Source organism: Micropterus salmoides, unplaced genomic scaffold, assembly GCF_014851395.1.
Source record: "Micropterus salmoides isolate LMB-PRFRI ecotype aquatic unplaced genomic scaffold, ASM1485139v1 Ms_hic_scaffold_8, whole genome shotgun sequence".
Classification (NCBI taxonomy): domain Eukaryota; kingdom Metazoa; phylum Chordata; class Actinopteri; order Centrarchiformes; family Centrarchidae; genus Micropterus; species Micropterus salmoides.
In genome coordinates this window covers 3835393-3854979 of record NW_024044570.1, presented here as the reverse complement: position 1 = coordinate 3854979, position 19587 = coordinate 3835393, and the positions used below count along the sequence as shown (strand labels likewise).

At 44.5% G+C, this 19587-nt stretch overlaps 1 protein-coding gene across 1 annotated transcript; it reads right to left on the bottom strand.

The window, feature by feature from the left end:
• On the bottom strand, nucleotides 1-13629 carry LOC119893041 (carnitine O-acetyltransferase-like). Its single transcript, XM_038704964.1, has 14 exons — nucleotides 13504-13629; nucleotides 10620-10868; nucleotides 10116-10234; nucleotides 9264-9317; nucleotides 8604-8769; nucleotides 8032-8206; nucleotides 6971-7149; nucleotides 6694-6794; nucleotides 5798-5923; nucleotides 3570-3692; nucleotides 3119-3254; nucleotides 2954-3016; nucleotides 2389-2526; nucleotides 1-829 (listed from the first exon to the last, which is right to left on the bottom strand). Exons 1-14 carry the CDS (start codon nucleotides 13528-13530, stop codon nucleotides 605-607), a joined length of 1881 nt encoding a protein of 626 aa, XP_038560892.1. The 5' UTR covers nucleotides 13531-13629; the 3' UTR covers nucleotides 1-604.
• Between the last annotated feature and the right edge of the window lie 5958 nt (nucleotides 13630-19587).

Sequence of the window (19587 nt, the reverse complement as noted above, 5' to 3'; positions counted from 1 at the left end):
GTGGGGGGGGGGGGTTCCAAGTATATTAGTTACTGTCAGTAATAGTAGTGAACATTATAATAAAGTACACCAGCTGGATCTGAGTGTGTGTGTTACAGTGGTGACAGACGTCCGGCCTCATGGCCCACAGAGAGGCTGCAGGTCTGACAATGACTGTTGAACATGATAATAAAATAATTAAACATTACTGTGTGCGTCGGACACATACGGAAATTTAAATAAAACATATATACAACCAACTCCTGCAGCCAGGAACTAGCTTAACTTACAGCTAAAACAGCAGTATTAACAACCTGCAAGAAAACAGACTCTCACATCAAAATGATTTCTTCATTCTAAAATTGTCTGAGCTGCTTCTTTTTCCCCATGTGGAATAAGGACTAAACTGAGCATAGGCAGAGTGAATCAGGTGGTTTGTAACATGTTCCTGATTGGAGAAACTGGACATGTTAGAAGTGACCCGTGTTCGAACCATCCCCGGTCTCCCTTACTCAGCTAAGCTAACCGGCTGCTGGATGTAATCTTACATTTAAAAGGTCTTCTCCTCTAACTCTGCAAGAAATCAAACTAAATATCCAACGTCTGCTGTGAGTCTGGATTAAGCTCACAGTCTGGCTCTTGGTGTTTGGTCCAGCAGGGTCCTCATGTCCAACAGTGCGTCCTTCAAGGCTTGGAGCAGAAGGGGTGCATTCGTTTCTTTGCAGGTGTCAGAAGTTTCAAAGGTGGACACCATGAAGTCAATGTGATCGTCCATGATGCTGTAGGTCACTTTGTAGATCCCGGGATCTTCAGGGCCAACACACGGCAGACAGCCAAACTTTAACGTTACCTTGGTACAGAGACAGAAGTGAGAGTGCACCGTTAGGTATGGTTCTGGGACCCCTGATATGTGATTCTGCCAGATGAAATTAATCTTCTTTTGGGACTCAGCAAGTATTTTTTAACAGTGTTTGGCAGTCACCATGACAAATGTCTTCATGTATAGAGGCGTGCAGAGCCACATGGCCAGAGCATTACTCTTCCAAGACTGACAGACCAGCCAACCATCAAACGCTGTGAACAGGCCAGACTGGGACAAAGATTCAGCCCTGGCACTGCAGCCACACTGGACCCACATTACCACGCATCCCCACTCACGAAGCGGTGGTGATGGCGCAGTGGACAAGACACATGCCTTTGGTGTGAGAGACCCGGGTTGGAATCAACTGTGAGACACCAATGTGTCCCTGAGCAAAACACTTAACCCCTCGTTGCTCCGGAGGCGTGCGACCTATGACATATATAGCAATGGTTACGAACACGCATTCACTACTTACAACAATATGAGCAGTAACTGGCAAACGCTGCTGACCGGTTTCCAAAGAGCACACGTTTAGAACTGTCCACCCGAGTCTGCTGTCATTCTCTACTGCACACTTGGTTACAAACCCAAAGTACATTTGTTTCTCACCGTTTTCTTCCCACCACTAATTTTGACTGAATGTCGCAATTTGTAACCTCTGATCTGATCGGGTCGGTGAGCCCATCTCAGGACCAGGATGGCCACTGCCGACTGGGCCAAATGCTTATTATTTATTACTATTATCATCATTATTATTATTACCAACTTGTGCATGTGATAAACCCCCATCCTATGTGTTTCAGTATTTGATCCGCATCCGTTAACCTACAGACGCTTATTTCCATTTCACAGCATCTCCAGGAGAGGAAGTTCCTGCGCTTCTCTTTCAGGGGAATCCACTCTCACGTTTCCTGAGAGGTGTGTCAAGCATGCCACAGACTCTTTTGAATCTCTTTCAGAACTTTTCAAAGTAAAAGCTTTCAATTCAACACGAAATAAAGCAGTGCTGCGTATAATTTTCTCACGCTTTTATTTTAAGGGCACAATCACTTAAGAGGAAATGATTCTGTGAGTTACAGTTGCTGCCATGACCCCGCCGCTATCAAAGTATTTTTTAATAATTGAAATTGGCCCGCGGGCCGCCTATTGCCGACCCCTGCTGCAGAAGAAACCAATGTCAGACTGAGATTTTGAACAAAAAGCAAAGTGGGCGTCACATCGGCCCCTGTGTCCCCTTAATGCATATGACTTCCACTTCTTCCCCTTCCTGTAGTATTGTGCCATCTTGTCCCTCAGCTCTCTCCTTCTGTAGGAGCTGTGGGGTCTGGACATATGGAGTCCGGATCTAGGGGGCCTGGATCTGTGGGGTCTGGTGCTGCTCAGGGAGGGAACTGTCTCTATAATATTAGTTCTCAGTCTCTCATCAGCCACAGTCTGGAGTGGCACCTATCAGAGATGCCACAACACCTCGGAGCCACTGCTGGAGGGGAGGCGTTAGCCATGTTAGCAGAGTGGACCGTATAGTCAGTTTCATCCCTGAGCCTTACCTGAGAGGTAGAGACTCTGAAGTCAAAGGCTTTAGAGTAGGAGGAGTCTGTGAAGAGATCAGGCATGGCGCTGTTTTCCTCAACAGCCTGCATCTTAAGACCCAGGAGGTGTCCGAATACAGAGTGTCCGCTGATCGCCTGTTAGGATGGAGACAGTTCAACGTCAATCTACAACTGATTACATGTTTGTAGCAGCGAGGCAGATGAGGGAGCATCTCTTGGAAAGCTGCTCAGATGGTATCTTGACCGTTGTCTAATCTTAAACGGCATCGTGCTCACGCTCCGGTCCTGCTTCTAAATGATTCAGAAATGGCACAAAATCAGTTCATCTTCATCTCAGACACCCTAGTGCTGCACCATCATGTTACTGTGACAGGAAGCTCATTTATTTAGTCAACCTAACAGTGAGACAACAGCGCCACCATGAGGCCAAACAGAGAAACCCCACATTACCCCCATCACTGGCTTCCAGCAGACTGTGAATATTAAAACTCTGGCATGCCTCAGGACCCGAACAGCTCTACACTGAACTCCAGAACTGAGCGGTGCTGTGAATGATACTCACCATGTTAATGTTCCGTCTGTGTGCTTTTAAAGCGTTCTCCAATAAATCGACCTTCTCTGAGTTCTGCAGACAGGAAGAAGACATGATGTTTGTGTTTATCAGTGTTTATCAATGCTGTGCAGCAGCGACAGTATGATCCAAAGCGGCCGACCCTGACGGTCAAACCTGTTTTCTGGGGTCATCGAAGGCCTTGACGAAGGAAGCTGAAGCTCCGGAGGTTGAATTCATCATAGCTAGACGGCCGAGTCTGAACGTTCGCAGGGAGGCAGGTTCCAATACTGGACAGCACCGCTGGTACATCCTGACGAAAGAAGGGGAGAAATATTTTAACAGACTGTTCCAACACAAAGATGGTGAATGGTGAATAAAAGCTGTAGCTCTGCAAACACAGTGGGGATAATGTTTGAACAACTATCCCCTGATTGAGCTGATGATTATCCATCACTCCAGCCTCTGTAATGCCTGTGGTTCCTGATCACTCATGCCCTGATTTAGAGTTCAACGTGAAGGCTTTTGAAATGTGGATTCAACACGTCTGTTGCTGCCTGACTGTATAATCTGTGAAAGCTCTTTGGTTTAGAATGCAGAAAACGGTCATCTCCCTTCAGCAGCTCACCTGTAGTAGGCCAGCTGGAGAGCCATTTGTACGAAAGCATCGGGGCTCATCTTGTGGGCCTTCATGACATTTTTCCCAAAGTCATCAAACACTGCAGCGCTCAGATCTGCGTTTCGGACCAGTCTGTGGGGGAAGGAAGAAATTTGACAGTGAGCCTGGTTTCACGGATGATTGCAGAAATGTTAATCAGCATATTTATATGCCTAATGATAAGTATAAGAGTCTCATTTATTCTGAAAATGTGATCCATTACACACTTCCTGCAGTACTAGTTCATGTCAGATGGACGGGAAGCCTCTGTATGGCCAGATGAAGCAGCAGCTTCCTTTAACTCGCCCTGCTGTGATTCACATTGTTAGCTTGCTAAAGATGGCAGCGCCTGCAGCAGAGCCTTCGACTGGAGTCCACATATGAACCCCCAAGAGTGAGTTTTGTCATAGCATAGTTACACAGAAGCAACAACTGGGGGGGTGCTTTGGGTCATTGTCCTGCTGCATCACCCATCTTCTGTTGCGCTTCAGTTGGCGGATAGATGGCCTTAAAAACACGCTGAAAGAGATGCCATACTAATTCTTTGTTTTAAAGGAAATCATTGCTTAATGTCGTGTTAGTAATAATTCATAGTGACCATAATGACAAAATTACAATGCAGTCCCCCACTATTCGTTCTAATCAACTAACGCTCTCCACATCGACATCAGGACAGCAGAAACTCTGCACATCTTCCATCATTGACCGAAAACTCATCTCAGCCTGCACCTTGGTCCATAACCCATCACCGCCTAGCCTCTGCCAAAGCAGCTTGGAGCATTAAGGTCATTTAGTTAACGAAGTCAGATGCTTCTAATATCGTCTGGAAAAACAGACAGGAAACCTCTAAAGTTGCTTGTAGATACTTTTGGCCAGCTGCTAGAATAACACTAATCTATCCTGAGAGGATCCAGAGAAGGTGATTACGTTTTACAAGATGGTGATGGGTTTCCAAGGAACAATACACACATAATGTGGGAATACCAAGGACTAAGATGCTAACTAAGATCAAATAAATTATCTGGTCAGACTGCATACAAGGTGCTGTTTTAGAGGATTTTAAAAAGCAATTAAAATCACACACAGTCAAATGTGTGTGATTTTAAATGCTCCATGCTGACATGTAAAATGTTCTTATGTTGAGGAATAAGGTCACTGCAGAAATAAGAAAAAAGCCCAGTGGAATAATAGGTCAGTTTGGAAAGGCCTAAAACACTGACCTGAAGGATTAGTGGGGAAGCTGAGTCTGTTAACATAAATGGCAACTTAACTTTAACAAAGATGCAAAAATCAACGTCACCACCTTTATTGATTCTGTCACATCTGCTTCAGCCCTGTTTTTGCTCATTCTTTCTCTCTGTCCCTCCCATCATTGCTGATCCTGCTAACTCCATCTCCCCTGCAATCGCCTCACTCTTCTCCTCCCCCCTCCCCACCTGCACATCATTCCCTCGTCACTCACTGACATTCCTGTCCACTTCCATTTCTCCCTGCCAGATCTTCCAAGTTGCCATGTTGTTTAGCTTCTGCTACCTAAACCTGGACCTAGGCCTGCTGGATTCCAAGGGGCATGGCTGCATTAGCTGATCGCGGTCATTATGGACAATGCTCTTGACTCTACGCTCTGGCTCCTCTAGTTTTGGCTGTGTCAAGCTCCACAGAGCAGATTAGCCAGGCAGGAAGTCAGACACACAAATGGCAAACAGAATCCAGTACATTTTCAAAATAAAACTCCCGATCTTATATCAACAATAAACACAGTTAAAGCAGACAAAAGAGAAACTCTCTAACTACACAGCCTCCTGAGCCACAGTAGAACCTTAAAAATCAACGACAAATGACTAAATCAGGAAAATCTGAGCAAATTAGCAAAATCAGGCCTGCAAAACAATCTGCATCTGAAATGCTTCCTCTGGGGTATAAAGCCCTGCAGAGGGCGGAACGACAGAGCCATGCACGGGAGAGACACAAAAAAGGACAAATTAACAATAACATCGGGCAGCAAAACGCTTCTGGTGGGATACGAAGCTGCACAGAGAGCGGAACGCGACGCTGCCGGCTCTGGTGGCCTCCAGCTGGAACTCACTTTGGATAAAAGCTAAATGTAACTGCTGTAATCATGACATGAAGTCTACTTCTGGGTTTCTATCACTGTGATCACTGGGTATCTATGTACGACAACTAAAAGCTGCTCTCACATGTCCATTTCATGCTTGGCCTCCTCAATATCCTTCGTGACCTCAGGTGTGATGTTGAAGTGTAGTTTCTGGGGTATGGGTAAAGGCTCCACAGTAGGCCGCATCATCTGTGGCTTTTTCCTGGTTCTATACAGAAGAGAAAGTAAATTATGAATACGATGTAACAAAATGGAATTTAAAGAAAAACCAAACCATCAACTGCATGTCATAATTAAATATGTTCTGGCATATGGCATTGAAATTAAACATTTATAGATATAATCCTTATATCTTAAATGTACCCTTTATCTGACTACTATTTAGTAATAATAATCCTTTTACTGGACTACACGCCATTAGGCAAAATTTCTACACTAGGGGCCAGATTTCCTAAAGGTTTAGGTGTGTAAAAACCTGTGCAAACTTGATATCACTCCCAAATTCACACATAAGCTGATCTACTAACGGTTTGCACGCAGAAAAAGTGCCAGATAGCACCTGTTGTTCATTTAGTATTTTTGCTTAAATGAATATGCAATTTGGGGCGTTTCAGTTTTAGTGTGCAAAGTATTTCATGTGAGTGCAACAGCATCTGTATTTAATACGTTTGAAAGGAAGGCGCAAACAGCCAAAGTGTTGCAGAGATGGCTGCTGTTATTGTTGCCAGAAGGACGTAACAATGCAAACAAAGTATGACGCACCAACTTTTGATTGTTTCTGAGAGCGATGGAAACTCACCAATAACACTGAACGTAAAGAGAAACAACCTTTCAATAGTTCCACCTGCCCGTTCTGCTATCAGTATGTTTTGGCTGTAAAGTCTCTGTGTACACTTTGCCTGAACTTTCAGTCATGTGATAACAACAATGCATGATAACACCCAAAGCCAGAAGCTCATTCAGTTTTGGTCTACTTACATGTCAGCTATAACATATTCAGACAGCGTGATTGCGGTTATACCATCAGCAGTGGCATGTGTGAAGTTTAAACCACATATCCCGTCTTCTCCAATAATGAGCTGGAAAACAGATGAGAAACATAAACCAAACATCAGCATTACATCCCAGCTCCTCATGCTTCTGTTTGTAAATGTGTGACTGTGCTGCTCTGGTGATGCTGATGCTGAATGTTCTGGTTAGTGATCTTGGTCCCACAGCTGATCTCTGCATAAAGTGCACATGTGTGTCACCTCACCTGCAGCCCCTTGTCAAACCAGCGGTTGCCACTGTTGCACTGGCTGCCTCCTCCAGTCAGGAGCCAGAGGATGACGCTGCTGCGATACCTCTCCTCCGACACCGGGGGCATCGCTCCGTCCAAACACACTGTGAAGATGCTGCTTTGGATGGCTGACACTGACTCTCTGTTGGTCTTATCTGAACACATCAAGGACGTGCACACAGAGAAACATCATGTTATCATGTAGCCAGACGGCAACAGCTTAACAACTCTACACGTTTTCACGTGATGAACTGACACTTAGTTTATCTTCACATGTTGTTCACAAGGTAATCCTCTTTCAAAGCAGGAGACTTTAGCAGAAAGCGCATTTGTATCATGTGTTTGTTCTTGTGTAGCTGCCGTCTGGCTGTTAGTGTCTCAGTCCGTCGATGATACAACAATGATGTTACTGCTTTCCGCAAAGGTTTAATTTGCTGTATGGAAACAAGTTCTACGTAGACGGAGAACAGTATCCCAACAAATGAGTGCATGTAAAACATGTCAAATCTAAATTCCTCCCTTTGGTTTCTGAGTTTTATCTTTAAAGGAGAACACTGAGCATGTGGTTTCAGAGCAGATATTTCTGCTGTAACAGACTGAAAAATGCTTTTTCATTTCAGTTGGACTTTAAAGGAACACTCCACCAAAGGAGGTGCAGGTCACAGAGATGGCAGCACTACAGCAGGAGTGTCCTAACTGTATACAAGAAGTCTGTGTCACGTGTTTCCATGAAGCATTAGGTAGGGCTGGACTGGCCACCCGGACTGTCCCGGTGGGCCGAGGCGGTTAGCAGGGAGAAAGTTACCATGCAGGGAAACAGGGACTCTCAGGGAGCCAGGCTGTGTGCCTGCCGTGACCACGAGGATTAATGAATGGTGTTAAATTCAAGTAATGAGATTAACACAATCATCATGCTATCATAAAGGGAGAGCGTCGGCTGCTGCTGGTGCTCACTCAGTCGCTCCAACAACAGGCAGAGTCTGGTATAGATCATTTGAAATCTAGAAGAGCCTTTTCTTAGACAGAGCTGAGCTCACCCTTGATCAGGTTGATATAGGCTTTGGTCCAGATGTCCCGATGCTGGGTGGTGAGGATGCCCACAGGCTCGGTGTCGGTCTGTAGTGAGAAGGAGCAGATCCTCTCCAGCTGAACACAGAGCTGGTCACATGTCAGCGGGGTCCCGTCACTGTTGTACACATCCAACGCAAAGAACTGAATCCAAGGAGAGAACACATGCAAAAGCAAGAGTGGGTTACCAACTGAGCAACGCCCCGGGACCAAAGACAGACGGGGACCCCAAGGCCCCAGGCTAACTGTGTGGAAATGACTTTGTGGTAATTTGATTAATAGTAAAGTCCTGTGACCCTTCTTTAGCAAACCGTTCTTCACAAGACTCAGTATGAGCCTCTCAGGGAGTTTCCAGACATTTTAGTGACCTGAAAAGTCCTGGATTTCAATGGAAACAGGAAACCAAAACCTGCTCGCACAGCTAGACCCTGAACTGACTTATCAAAGGATTCTGCGCATTTGCATAAATAAACCTGAAGAGTAAATTTATTCTGAAAGGAAAGATCAGGGTCTGTTCAGGACAAAGGGAAGAGCTCCCCACCTGGTTGTTGTGTACTACAGTGATGTGTTTTGGGGGGTTGGAGCTCTTGGCGTAGAACACCACCGAATCCGTTTTCAGACCTGGGACACGGCAGGATGAGATCAGCTGCTGGTACTGCTTCATACACAGCGGCTTCCCTTTCATGTACTCAGCTGGTAGAGTATTGCTGCAAAACAAACATTTAACAGCCAATCAAAATCATTTACAGCTCCGACAGCTGTAGCTCTGTAACTCCCCCACCTCTGACTCAGGTTTACCTGCACACAGTTAGATGGTAGCTCTGAGAGTCAGAGCACAGATTCCCGCAGATATGACGTGTTTGATGCACACACGATATTTTTAAGAACGTTTGAATGAAAACAAACTGAGGAGGAAGTCATCCCAGGTTTAGCCATTTCTTTTTTATGTTTCATAATCGTTTTACAAAAAGATTTTAGTGCAAAACAGAAAGACTAGTCCTGATCCAAAGTCAGAATACACAGATGAGAGTGTTCTTATAAAGACAGAGAGCATGATGTTTGATGTTTGTAGGTGATAAACTGATTATCTGCAGCTGGTATCAAAATACTTCATTATTATGTTGTATGAAACAACAAATCATCACAGAGAAATGAATAAAACTGTCTGGGAAAAGGAGAACATTTCAAGCTCTGTACTCACGTGTCAATCAAAGTCTTTACATCCAAAAAGCCCTTGATGTATTCTGCAGCACACCTGAGCAGAGAAAAGGTGTCGTTCATGTTAAAGAGGAAGTTCAACACAATACAGACTTCACCAGGACATCATCGGGGTTATTAACTTAGCCTCCAGAGCCACAGAGGCAAGATCTCAGCTGTGTCAGGAGGACAGAGACTGACTGACCTCCACAGTACAGACCTGGGAACAATGGGTCTGTCCAGGACCAGTCCTTTTTCCAGTCTGTCGTCTGCACATGGAGCACTGCTGTAAATGTCAGGAGAGAGCTCAGCTCTGGCAGAGTGCAGAGAATCCTTCCAAGAGCCAGCAGGTCTGAGATCAGGGGGGAGCTAAATCTCTACGCTTCCTGGAGAAACTGCTGGAGGAAGTGATGGGGGCCACTTCCTGGCCTGACCAGGTGTGGAGGAGCAGTGGCAGAAAACAGGCTCTTCTTGACACCAGGTTATGTCTCTCTCTCTCTCTCTCACAATGCATGCTGGGAGTGGCCATGTTTTCAGTGTGGCTGCGAGAGGCAGCTCAGACTACATAATGTGAAAATACAGTGGCAGCTGGTCCTGAAGCTCCCGTCTGCATCTCATCTTTGAGTTTCTTCTGAATGAAGTTTATCGACTGAAGCAAATCTTTTAGTGTCACACCTGAAAATCCATCACAAACCAAGTCCTGGACCCCTTGCAATTCTCCCACAGAACCAACCTGGCCCTTCACTGCATCCTCCAGCACCTTCAAGGAACCAGGAAAGAGTGTGTGTGTGTGTGTGTGTGTGTGTGTGTGTGTGTGTGTGTGTGTGTGTGTGTGTGTGTGTGTGTGTGCACGTACCTTATCTGATCCTGTTTCTCTCTGAAGACCTTTCGGGGATAAACTATGGCAGGGTTGGAGAGAACCACCAAAGACATCCGTTCAGTGAGAAAATCTCTCTTCACATAATCGTCTGTTAACTACAAACACAAACACACAGAGATAATCAGGAGGACCGGAGGGATTAAGTCTCTGGAGTTTGTAAAGAAGCTGTTTCATGCTGCCTTAATGAGATCCTGAATTTGAAGTGGACGATCAGAACATTGCATGAAGCATCTGACTGCGTATCTCAGCAGCTCTTCCCCTGTCATTCATTTCACATTAAGGTTTCTCTCCTTGCAGACTGATCATCGTACAGCTCAGGAAAACGTTCAGTTAGCAGAAGGTAACTTGTAGTGGAGATAAATGTGATCTATTTTCTGCACTTCAGATCTAGTGAGCTCTGTGTGTCTGAAGGTCCCAGTAATGAGAGGAGGATGTTCCTCTCAGGACCGGATCAGCGGCCGGTGTAGTTGTTGAACTCACCCAGTTCTCAGTGCTGCGTGCCCTCCTCTCCAGGCCTCTCTGCAGTCTCTCTCCGACCCCTCCTGCTTTCTGAAAGTCCTTCACCAGCTCTTTTGTGCGCTTCAGCTCATCCACGTCCAAGAAGGGCTCCAGGATGCTGAGGTAGAGCTCACAGGTCTGCTGCAGAGGGGGGACGGGCACGCTGGGTAGTCCCATCTGGTGGCTCAGGTGTCTGCCGGCAACCAGAGTCCTCACCCTCCCCACCTTTACCTGAGAGACACCAGAATGGACTCAAATACATGCATAGTTCATACTAATAACATTGAGAGCTGCCTATCTGGAGCAGACACAGGAACAGCCTTACCGCAACCCTTTTTACAGCATCACCTTCAGATCAGAGCGTGTCATCATATGTACCTGACTGCTGGGTGACATGCTCAACCCACCTGCGACGTTTTGTTTCCAGCGTTTAAAGTTTAAGCTGCACAAATACTTTTAAGCAGAGAAAAATAAAATAGACACCTTAAACTCATGATCTGAACACCCTTATTGTCATAAAGTCTGACTCAGTCACCTGGGGATTTGAACCCAGGACCTGTAGATCTGCAGAGCAGGTGGCTCAGTGACGTCACATGTGCCAGACCTGATAGTTTTGTCAGTTTAAACTTGAGATAATTCTGAAAAAAAATCATTTTTGGGAGTTTTTGGAGTGTTGTTAATTATTTTGGTGGCATTTGATCCAAAACTGAGTTAAAAAGAAAATGTTGTTCATACTGTACAAGTTACAGCAACATACTGAAGATCACTGCAGACTCACTGTTTGACCGATCTGAAAACCCCTTAAAACAATTGGTATCAGCCATCTAGAGAATGTCTGTGTTGATTTTGGTAACGTTTGAAGAAAGACTTGTGGAGATACAGATGTTAATAGAATTAGCATATTCTGAAAAATATCGAGTGACTGACTTCTGAGTTGGCCATAGGTTGCAGTGAGGCAAATCAGCGGATGTGCTGAAAATATTTCAGCTCTCGAGGACGTACAGATGATTTTGTTAGATTTTTTGAAGTTTGGAATGAAACGTCTAGAAATTTACATTTATTGTAATAAGCCACACCCACTTTGAGCAGTCATTACCAAATTTTATGCGTGAACTGAGTAGTGACCCTTGATCGCACAATTCGAATTTTGTACGAATCCATGCAACGAATTATGAGGTAGTGGAAGAATATCACAGGACTGCTCAGCAAAGCCCAGGACAAGCATCTGAGCAGACACGTCAAGTTTGGTGACAATAACTTAAGCCAATTTTGATTTACAGTCATTTATGTAAAATTGTGCAGAAATGCACAAAAGTAAACCTTTTGAAACTTTTGATCCGCGACGTCCGTGGATGATCCTGCCAAAGTTTCAGGTCGAAAAGTGATAAAAAGTCGTATAACTTGACATTTTTAGAGCAGAAGACCATCGGAGCAAAGATGCAGATGAATCCAGAGATAAAAAAAAAAAAAAGCTGTTGGAGACAATTGCAAAAACCTAAAGTTGATTGTTATAGCGCCACCATGAGGTCTACGAGGGCCTTTATTTTGCCTGAGTAGTGGGTGGAATTTACAACCCATCTGCACATTTTGGTGAGTTTTCGTCCAGCAGTTTTTGCTGCCCAAAGACTTCCAGCGGAGAGAAAGAAAGAGAAGAAAAACAATAGGGTTCCAGCAGTTTTGCTTCTTGGATCCCTAATTAAAAAAATTTACATAGACTTTAAGGAGGTAAAGTTTCAGTGCATCACCATCCACCTCTCTTTCCCCCCGTTTACAGTAAATCCTCTTTTATCCTAAGTCTGCACATTATTTATCAGATTCTTCATCTACAGCTCACACTTACTTTCCTCTGCCTGTTCTGAAACAGACTGAGTCATTGACCTTTATGGAATTCAAGACGTATTAAAGAGAAGATTTCAGCCCGCAAATCTTTTTGCAATTATTCTGGATCAATAAAATAGTCAATAGTCTCATAGACATAGCGGAAGACCATCTCGTGGAATCACCTACATACAGTAGAGCACGGCTGAGACTAAATGAAACACGACTGGAAATAAAACTTAAATATTCAACAGATCTTCCTTTTACTTTCTTGTTAGGTTGGAAACTATTTAATTCAAACTCTGCAGGACTTCAGCTCCGTGTGAAAGTCCTGGGTTTGACCTGTCATTCTTCCACAGACTGTCGCTCTTCATACTGGACTTCCTCCATAGGGCCACTAGAGGGAGCAGCCTCTTAATAAGCAGCTGAACATCCCACCCGTGTGTTTTCTGGTGAGGACGGGCTGTAAAAAGCTGCTCAACCCATGTGATCTGACCCTGATCCTGTCACACCAGTTAGTGGCTCCACTGCAAGACTTCAAAAAATAAGTAATTAAGAATTATCCAGAAATAATGAGGAGGGAGAGTGACAAAATTATGTCTTAACAAGAAGGAACAAGAAAAAGAGGTTTTAGAACTGAGAGCAATATAAAATTAATGGAAAGAGAAGAAAGCGTCTCAGCCTGATGAACTGAAACAGACATGGCCCGGGATCATTTCCTTCTGGCCCCTGATATATTACAGCAAAAGCTCTGAAACTCCTGGCTTAGAAACTTAAAGCAACAAACAAATCTCATAGTTCAGAAGTATTAAAACAGCAGAGGGATCTGCTCTGGATCCCTGAAAGAGAACCAACAGTGTGATTTATTTCTGATGCTATAACATCATGTTTCCTCTTGTGTTCTGTTCTCTGATGAAATGAGTTTGGATCTTGCAGAACAAAGTCCCTGCGTGGGTGAAATGAGTTACCACATTAAAGATTTTAAAAAGTGTTTTCAGGGAGCTACATTATGGACATCAGGTAGAATTAGCTGAAGGTTTGAACTTACCAGAGCTCTGCTGCAAATTCTCCACATGGTGTTTTCAGAGAAGCTCCCCACAGGCCCAGGCTGAATTTACCAAATGAAGGGATGTTGAGATGAACCGCTGCTCTCCTGCCGCTCTGAAATAAAGACCGGTTAAGACTTGTTTGAACTGTCAAACCGACTTTCCTAAAGTCAATTTGTCTTTTCTGCACAGTTTACCGTCTACTTACCTTAAACAAACAGACAAATGCCATGAAACAGTCAACCCTGATGGTCTGTGTCTGACAGACTTTTATGTCCTTCACCAAACATTGTCTTTTATCAAGACATTGTTAATGTGTGTCATTTATTATGTGGAAAAATATAACGCCTTCATCAACATCTATGCCATCGATTAGTTTCATCATACTCCAGGTTTTCAAGGAAGAGATGGATGTAAAAGGAAGGAACTTTAACATGATGCTTCTTTCTGGATGGAGCGCACCGTTTGTCCACATCAGAGGACACTACCGTCACAAATGCAGATGTGGAATAAACCTGCTGGGACCACAGACAGGAGACATCCCACAGAGGTCCCACTCAGTAACTACATCTGCAAAAACAGTTGTTATTGAATTAAAAGGGCAATACTGACGGCAGGAAAGGAGCAAAAACCCCTTCTGGATGAAGATGAGCTGCTCAGCTTTCTGACCTCCAGAGAGGAGCAACAACCCAACGACCGTAGATGTTTGCTCAGTTTCAACCGGAAGATAATACGTGCGAGGGTAGGAGACACCAACTAGACCCAGGTACTGGGTTTTGAGGATTCCATGAGGACATTTCATTGTTCACTTATGTGGTAACGAGACTGTAGCACACGGCGCCCTAAAGGTGCGAGCGTCTCCCCTGTGACTCTGTGCAGGCTGGCAGAGGACATCCAGCACACTCCTGCAGTTAGAGGGAATGCAGGAGGAGACAGCTGACACCTGAGCCACCTCCCACCTCTCCACACTGCAACTGAAAGCAGGACATGCCCACCTCCACAGAGACTGGGGATGGGAGTTGCTGCTCATACCTTTATGGTATAGACAGAAACAGCCCGCTATCGAGTAGAATCGAAACATCTCCAGTCAAACCAGAACTTCAATCGATACTTTTTGCAACCAGATCGCAACTTAAAAAATGACTGTACGGTTTTGCTTGCAGCCACATACGGAAGCAACACACTGAAAGAAAGAGAAGAGCAGCCTTTTCTCCTGATGTGGCTGCGCCATAAACTGTATGAAAAAGGCTGCAGCGCCGAGTCCAAGCTGATTTTAACAGCTGCTCACCTTCGGCTGTGTTATGGCAGAAAATTGTGTTTACATTTAATCTTTTATGTTCTTTTACAATTATTATTATTACTATTGTTATTAATAATTTTGGTATGCTTATAGATAACAATAATAATGATAATAATAATAATAATAAGATATACTTTATTGTACCCGAAGGAAATTTGTTTTGGACTCTTCTGCAGCTTTACAAGACGCAGAAGAGTCCAAAACAAATTTCCTTTAATTGTGATGATTAAAACTGACAACTAATGAAAACCCCCAATTCAGTATCTCCGAAATTTAGAATATTACTTAATACCAATACAAAAAAGAATTTTTAGAAATGTTGGCCAACTGAAAAGTATGAACATGAAAAGTATGAACATGTACAGCACTCAGTACTTAGTTGGGGCTCCTTTTGCCTGAATTACTGCAGCAATGCGGCGTGGCATGGAGTCCATCAGTCTGTGGCACTGCTCAGGTGTTATGAGAGCCCAGGTTGCTCTGATAGTGGCCTTCAGCTCTTCTGCATTGTTGGGTCTGGCGTATCGCATCTTCCTCTTCACAATAGCCCATAGATTTTCTATAGGGTTCAGGTCAGGCCAGTTTGCTGGCCAATTAAGAACAGGGATACCGTGGTCCTTAAACCAGGTCCTGGTAGCTTTGGCACTGTGTGCAGGTGCCAAGTCCTGTTGGAAAATGAAATCTGCATCTCCATAAAGTTGGTCAGCAGCAGGAAGCATGAAGTGCTCTAAAACGTCCTGGTAGACGGCTGCGTTGACCTTGGACCTCAGAAAACACAGTGGACCAACAGCAGCAGATGACATGGCACCCCAAACCATCACTGACTGTGGAAACACTGGACTTCAAGCAACGTGGATTCTGTGCCTCTCCTCTCTTCCTCCAGACTCTGGGACCTTGATTTCCAAAGGAAGTGCAAAATTTACTATCAGCACCTGGACTCCCAGGAACCTACGCCAGGATCCTGTTTGTGGATTTCAGCTCTGCTTTCAACACCATCAGCCCTGCTACAGGACAAGCTCTCCCAGCTGAACGTGCCTGACTCCACCTGCAGGTGGATCACAGACTTCCTGACAGACAGGAAGCAGCATGTCAAGATGGGAAAACATGTCTCCAGGACCATCAGCACCAGATCCCCTCAAGGCTGCATTCTTTCCCCTCTGCTCTTCTCACCAACAGCTGCACCTCCAGTCACCAGTCTGTCAAGCTCCTGAAGTTTGCGGATGACACCACCCTCATTGGGCTCATCTCTGGTGGGGATGAGTCTGCGTACAGGTGGGAGATCGACCATCTGGTGACCTGGTGCAGCCAGAACAGTCTGGAGCTCAACGCTCTGAAGACAGTGGAGATGGTCGTGGACTTCTGGAAGAGTGCCTCCCCAGTCACCACTGTGGACTCCTTCCGCTTCCTGAGCACCATCATCTCCCTCATTAATTACGTCATTGCCGTCGGACAATCAGTTTTTTCTAATAGCGCAATGCATGATGGTATGTAGGGCTTGGTTAGTGACCATCGGTTGTACACTACTTTTCAAAATGCATTCTGGGATACATTAAGTGGACTATATAGGGTATAATAACTCTCACTATACATTCGGACAGCTCTACAAAATGGCGAGCTCACTATGTAGTCCACTATATAGTGAATGAGCGGGGATTTCGGACACAGCCAATGATGGTGCACTTCTACACCGCCATCATTGAATCCATCCTCACCTCCTCCGTCACCATCTGGTCCGCTGCTGCCACCGGCAGGGATAAGGGCAGGCTGCAGCGCATCATTCGCTCTGCAGAGAAGGTGAATGGCTGCACTCTTCCATTGCTTCAGGACCTGTACGCCTCCAGGACTCTGAGGCGAGCAGGAAAGATTGCAGCTGACCCCTCCCACCCCGGAGACAAACTGTTTCAGATTCCCCTTTTTGGCAGGAGGCTGCGATCCATCAGGACCAAAACCTCTCGCCACAAAAGCAGCTTCTCTCCGACTGCAGTGGGCTTCCTCAACAAGGACCAGGTCCCCCTTCCCAAACACACACTCATACACATCCTGACACTTTACATAACGCTCAACTGTGTTTATGCTCATGTTGTGAATGTTTACTTGTTAATTATCCCGTATATTTTGCACGCTTTTTTCCATTAGTGTTATTGTAATATTAATAATATAATATATATAGTTGTAAATCTCCTTACTTTTTATATGTTCTTATTTCTACACTGAACAAAATTCAAAAAGGCAACCCTTTTGTTTTTGCCGCCATTCATCATGAGCTGAACTCAAAGATCTAAGACTTTCTCTAAGGCCCCTTTTTCACTGCACATTAACAGCTCGACTCACCTTTGTTTGGCTTTCAACTGTGGAAAAGTTGTACCTGTACCTGCTTCCAGGTACTTTTTTTCGTATCACCTCCGTCAAGGTTCCAAGCGAGCTGAGGCGATACGAAAATGAGATGTGAAAACACAGCAGACTGCTGATTGGTCAGAGAGAATCGTCACTATTCACTGCATCATCTTTGCGCGTCTGACAGAGGCCAGGAAAAGAAAGTTTTATATTTTACAATTTTCAATTGTTATTTCATCACTTAATCCACTTCTGAGAAGTTGTGAGAAATCAGCTGTGTAGCTGTGTTATTGTGGCCAGCCTAAGGCCTTTTATTGTGGCCAGCCTAAGGCACACCTGTGCAATCCCCATGCTGTCTGATCAGCATCTTGATATGCCACACCTGTGAGGTGGATGGATTATCTCGGCAAAGGAGTAGTGCTCACTAACACAGATTTTGACAGATTTGTGAACAATATTTGAGAGAAATAGGCCTTTTGTGTACATAGAGAAAGTCTTAGAGCTTTGAGTTCAGCTCATGATGAATGGGGGCAAAAACAAATGGTTGTCTTTATAATTTTGTTCAGTGGATTTATGTTCATGTGTACTGTAAGCACCAATTTATGCCAAGGAAAATGTTCCTAATTCTGATTCTAAATGGGTCGGCACCTCGTTATATCTCAGACCTCTTACAAGTTTACTAAGGTCCACTGATCAGCTACGGCTGGTTGACCCTAAAAGCAGATTAAAAACAGGGCGACGTGCGTTTTTAGCAGCAGCCCCTAAAATGTGGGAGGAGCCTCCTCCACAGGAACTTAATAACTCACTGTTATTCCAAGGCTTTGGACCCAGCAGGAGAGCTGTCTGGTCTGCTGTTGTTGCCCTTCAATGGTTTCTGATCCATTTGTTTGTGCGTTGTCTGTGTTTTAGGTTTTCTTCTTTGTAAACCTGTATAATAAACATACAACATAAACAACTTTGGCGCTCTCTCTCTTGTCCACCTTCCAGCAATGGCAGCAACAGACCACAGAGACTGCTGCTGATTTGTATTTCTTTTGATGGTTGTTCCTTTCTCATATTTCTGATGGGACTGGTAGTTTAGTTTTCGTGGCTTTATTTCTGTTTGTTTAGTTTGGGATTGGTTTAGGGTAGAGGGGAAGCCTCCAGATCCTACATCCCTTTGTGGGCTGGTCTGGAGGGCTTCCTTTCCGTTTGTTTGTTTTGGCCGGCCCATCAGATTTGTTATTTTGTTTGAATTAAATTTTGAACTTATTTCATGTTTATTTCAATAAACGTATGTTTTTTGGCACAACTCCTGGACTCTTAATTCGACCGCCACTTGTGACGAGCTTTGGTGGGGGTTGTAACAGTCACAGCGAGAGAACAGCAAAACCAAACTGTGGCAACAAGTTGTTGAAGTCGCTGATCGTTTTGGGTTATTTTAGCTAGTTTTTTAGTTGAAGTTACTTTTGCACATTTGTTTCTTCTGTATTTAAACTGCATTGTATGTTTTCTTATTGTGCAAATAAACCATTCTCAAATATTTTCATTGTTTTAACATTTCAAGTTTTTATTCATAAGCGGTGGGAACATGTACTGGTACTAGTACTTTACTCTGTGGTACTTTTACTTTGAGGTAGTACTTTGGATCAAGATGAGTGTGTGTGTGTTTGTGTGTTTGTGTAATGCCATTTCCATTCAGTTGTTAATGTTTGTCCTCAGACAGATGAGCTGCTCTCTGACTGGCTGAGAGCTCGGCTCAGCAGGCCGCTGCACGTTTACAGTCATTACCCACAATGCACTTGGGCACTCCTGAATGAGTCTTTAGATGTTCAGGTGGGGGGGTCAGATTCCCAAACACACACTCCTCCCCCACAGTTAATCCTCACCTGCAACAACAAAGGAGGTATGTGTGTGTGTGTGTGTGTGTGTGTGTGTGTGTGTGTGTGTGTGTGTGGTGTGTGTGTGTGTGTGTGTGTGTGTGTGTGTGTGTGGGGGGGGGGTCAGGAATGTCTTTGTCTGTTACAGAGCCGAGACGGGGGGAGACGGACGGGGGTACCAGATTCTTCACGACTCTACTAAGACAGAAAAAAAAGGTGAACACATGAATGTTGCTCCAGCTGTTTCACTTCTTCATCTGGACACCGTTACAAGAAAATACATTCATTCATCTGTTCATCTGTTCCCTCGTTCTCTCGTTCATCTGTCTGCTGTGACATGAAGTTTTCTCTTATCTGAAAGTCAAACAGGAAAGCCACTCAGACCGGGGGAGGGGTGTCCACATACTTTTGGCCGTTTGGTGGAAACTTAAGGAGCAAGAGTCAGACAGGAAGTCAGCTCAGATTATTTTCAGAATAAAAGCATCAGACAGCGGGTGGACTGAAACAATGAGTTCAAATTCATTTATGTTTTCACATTTTGAAGCGTTTTGTGATTTTAACGCAGCATAAAATCAGAATCAGTCTCTAAACACACT

Excerpts from the sequence above, each read along its gene's own strand:
- LOC119893041 (XM_038704964.1), bottom strand. The coding sequence starts at position 13,530 with ATGTGGAGAATTTGCAGCAGAGCTCTG. Across the intron at positions 3,693-5,797 it reads GCCAAGCATGAAATGGACAT|ACTGGTCCGAAACGCAGATC; the intron begins GTGAGAGCAGCT and ends CTTCCCCCACAG. Across the intron at positions 830-2,388 it reads TCAGAGTCTCTACCTCTCAG|GTAACGTTAAAGTTTGGCTG; the intron begins GTAAGGCTCAGG and ends CTCTGTACCAAG.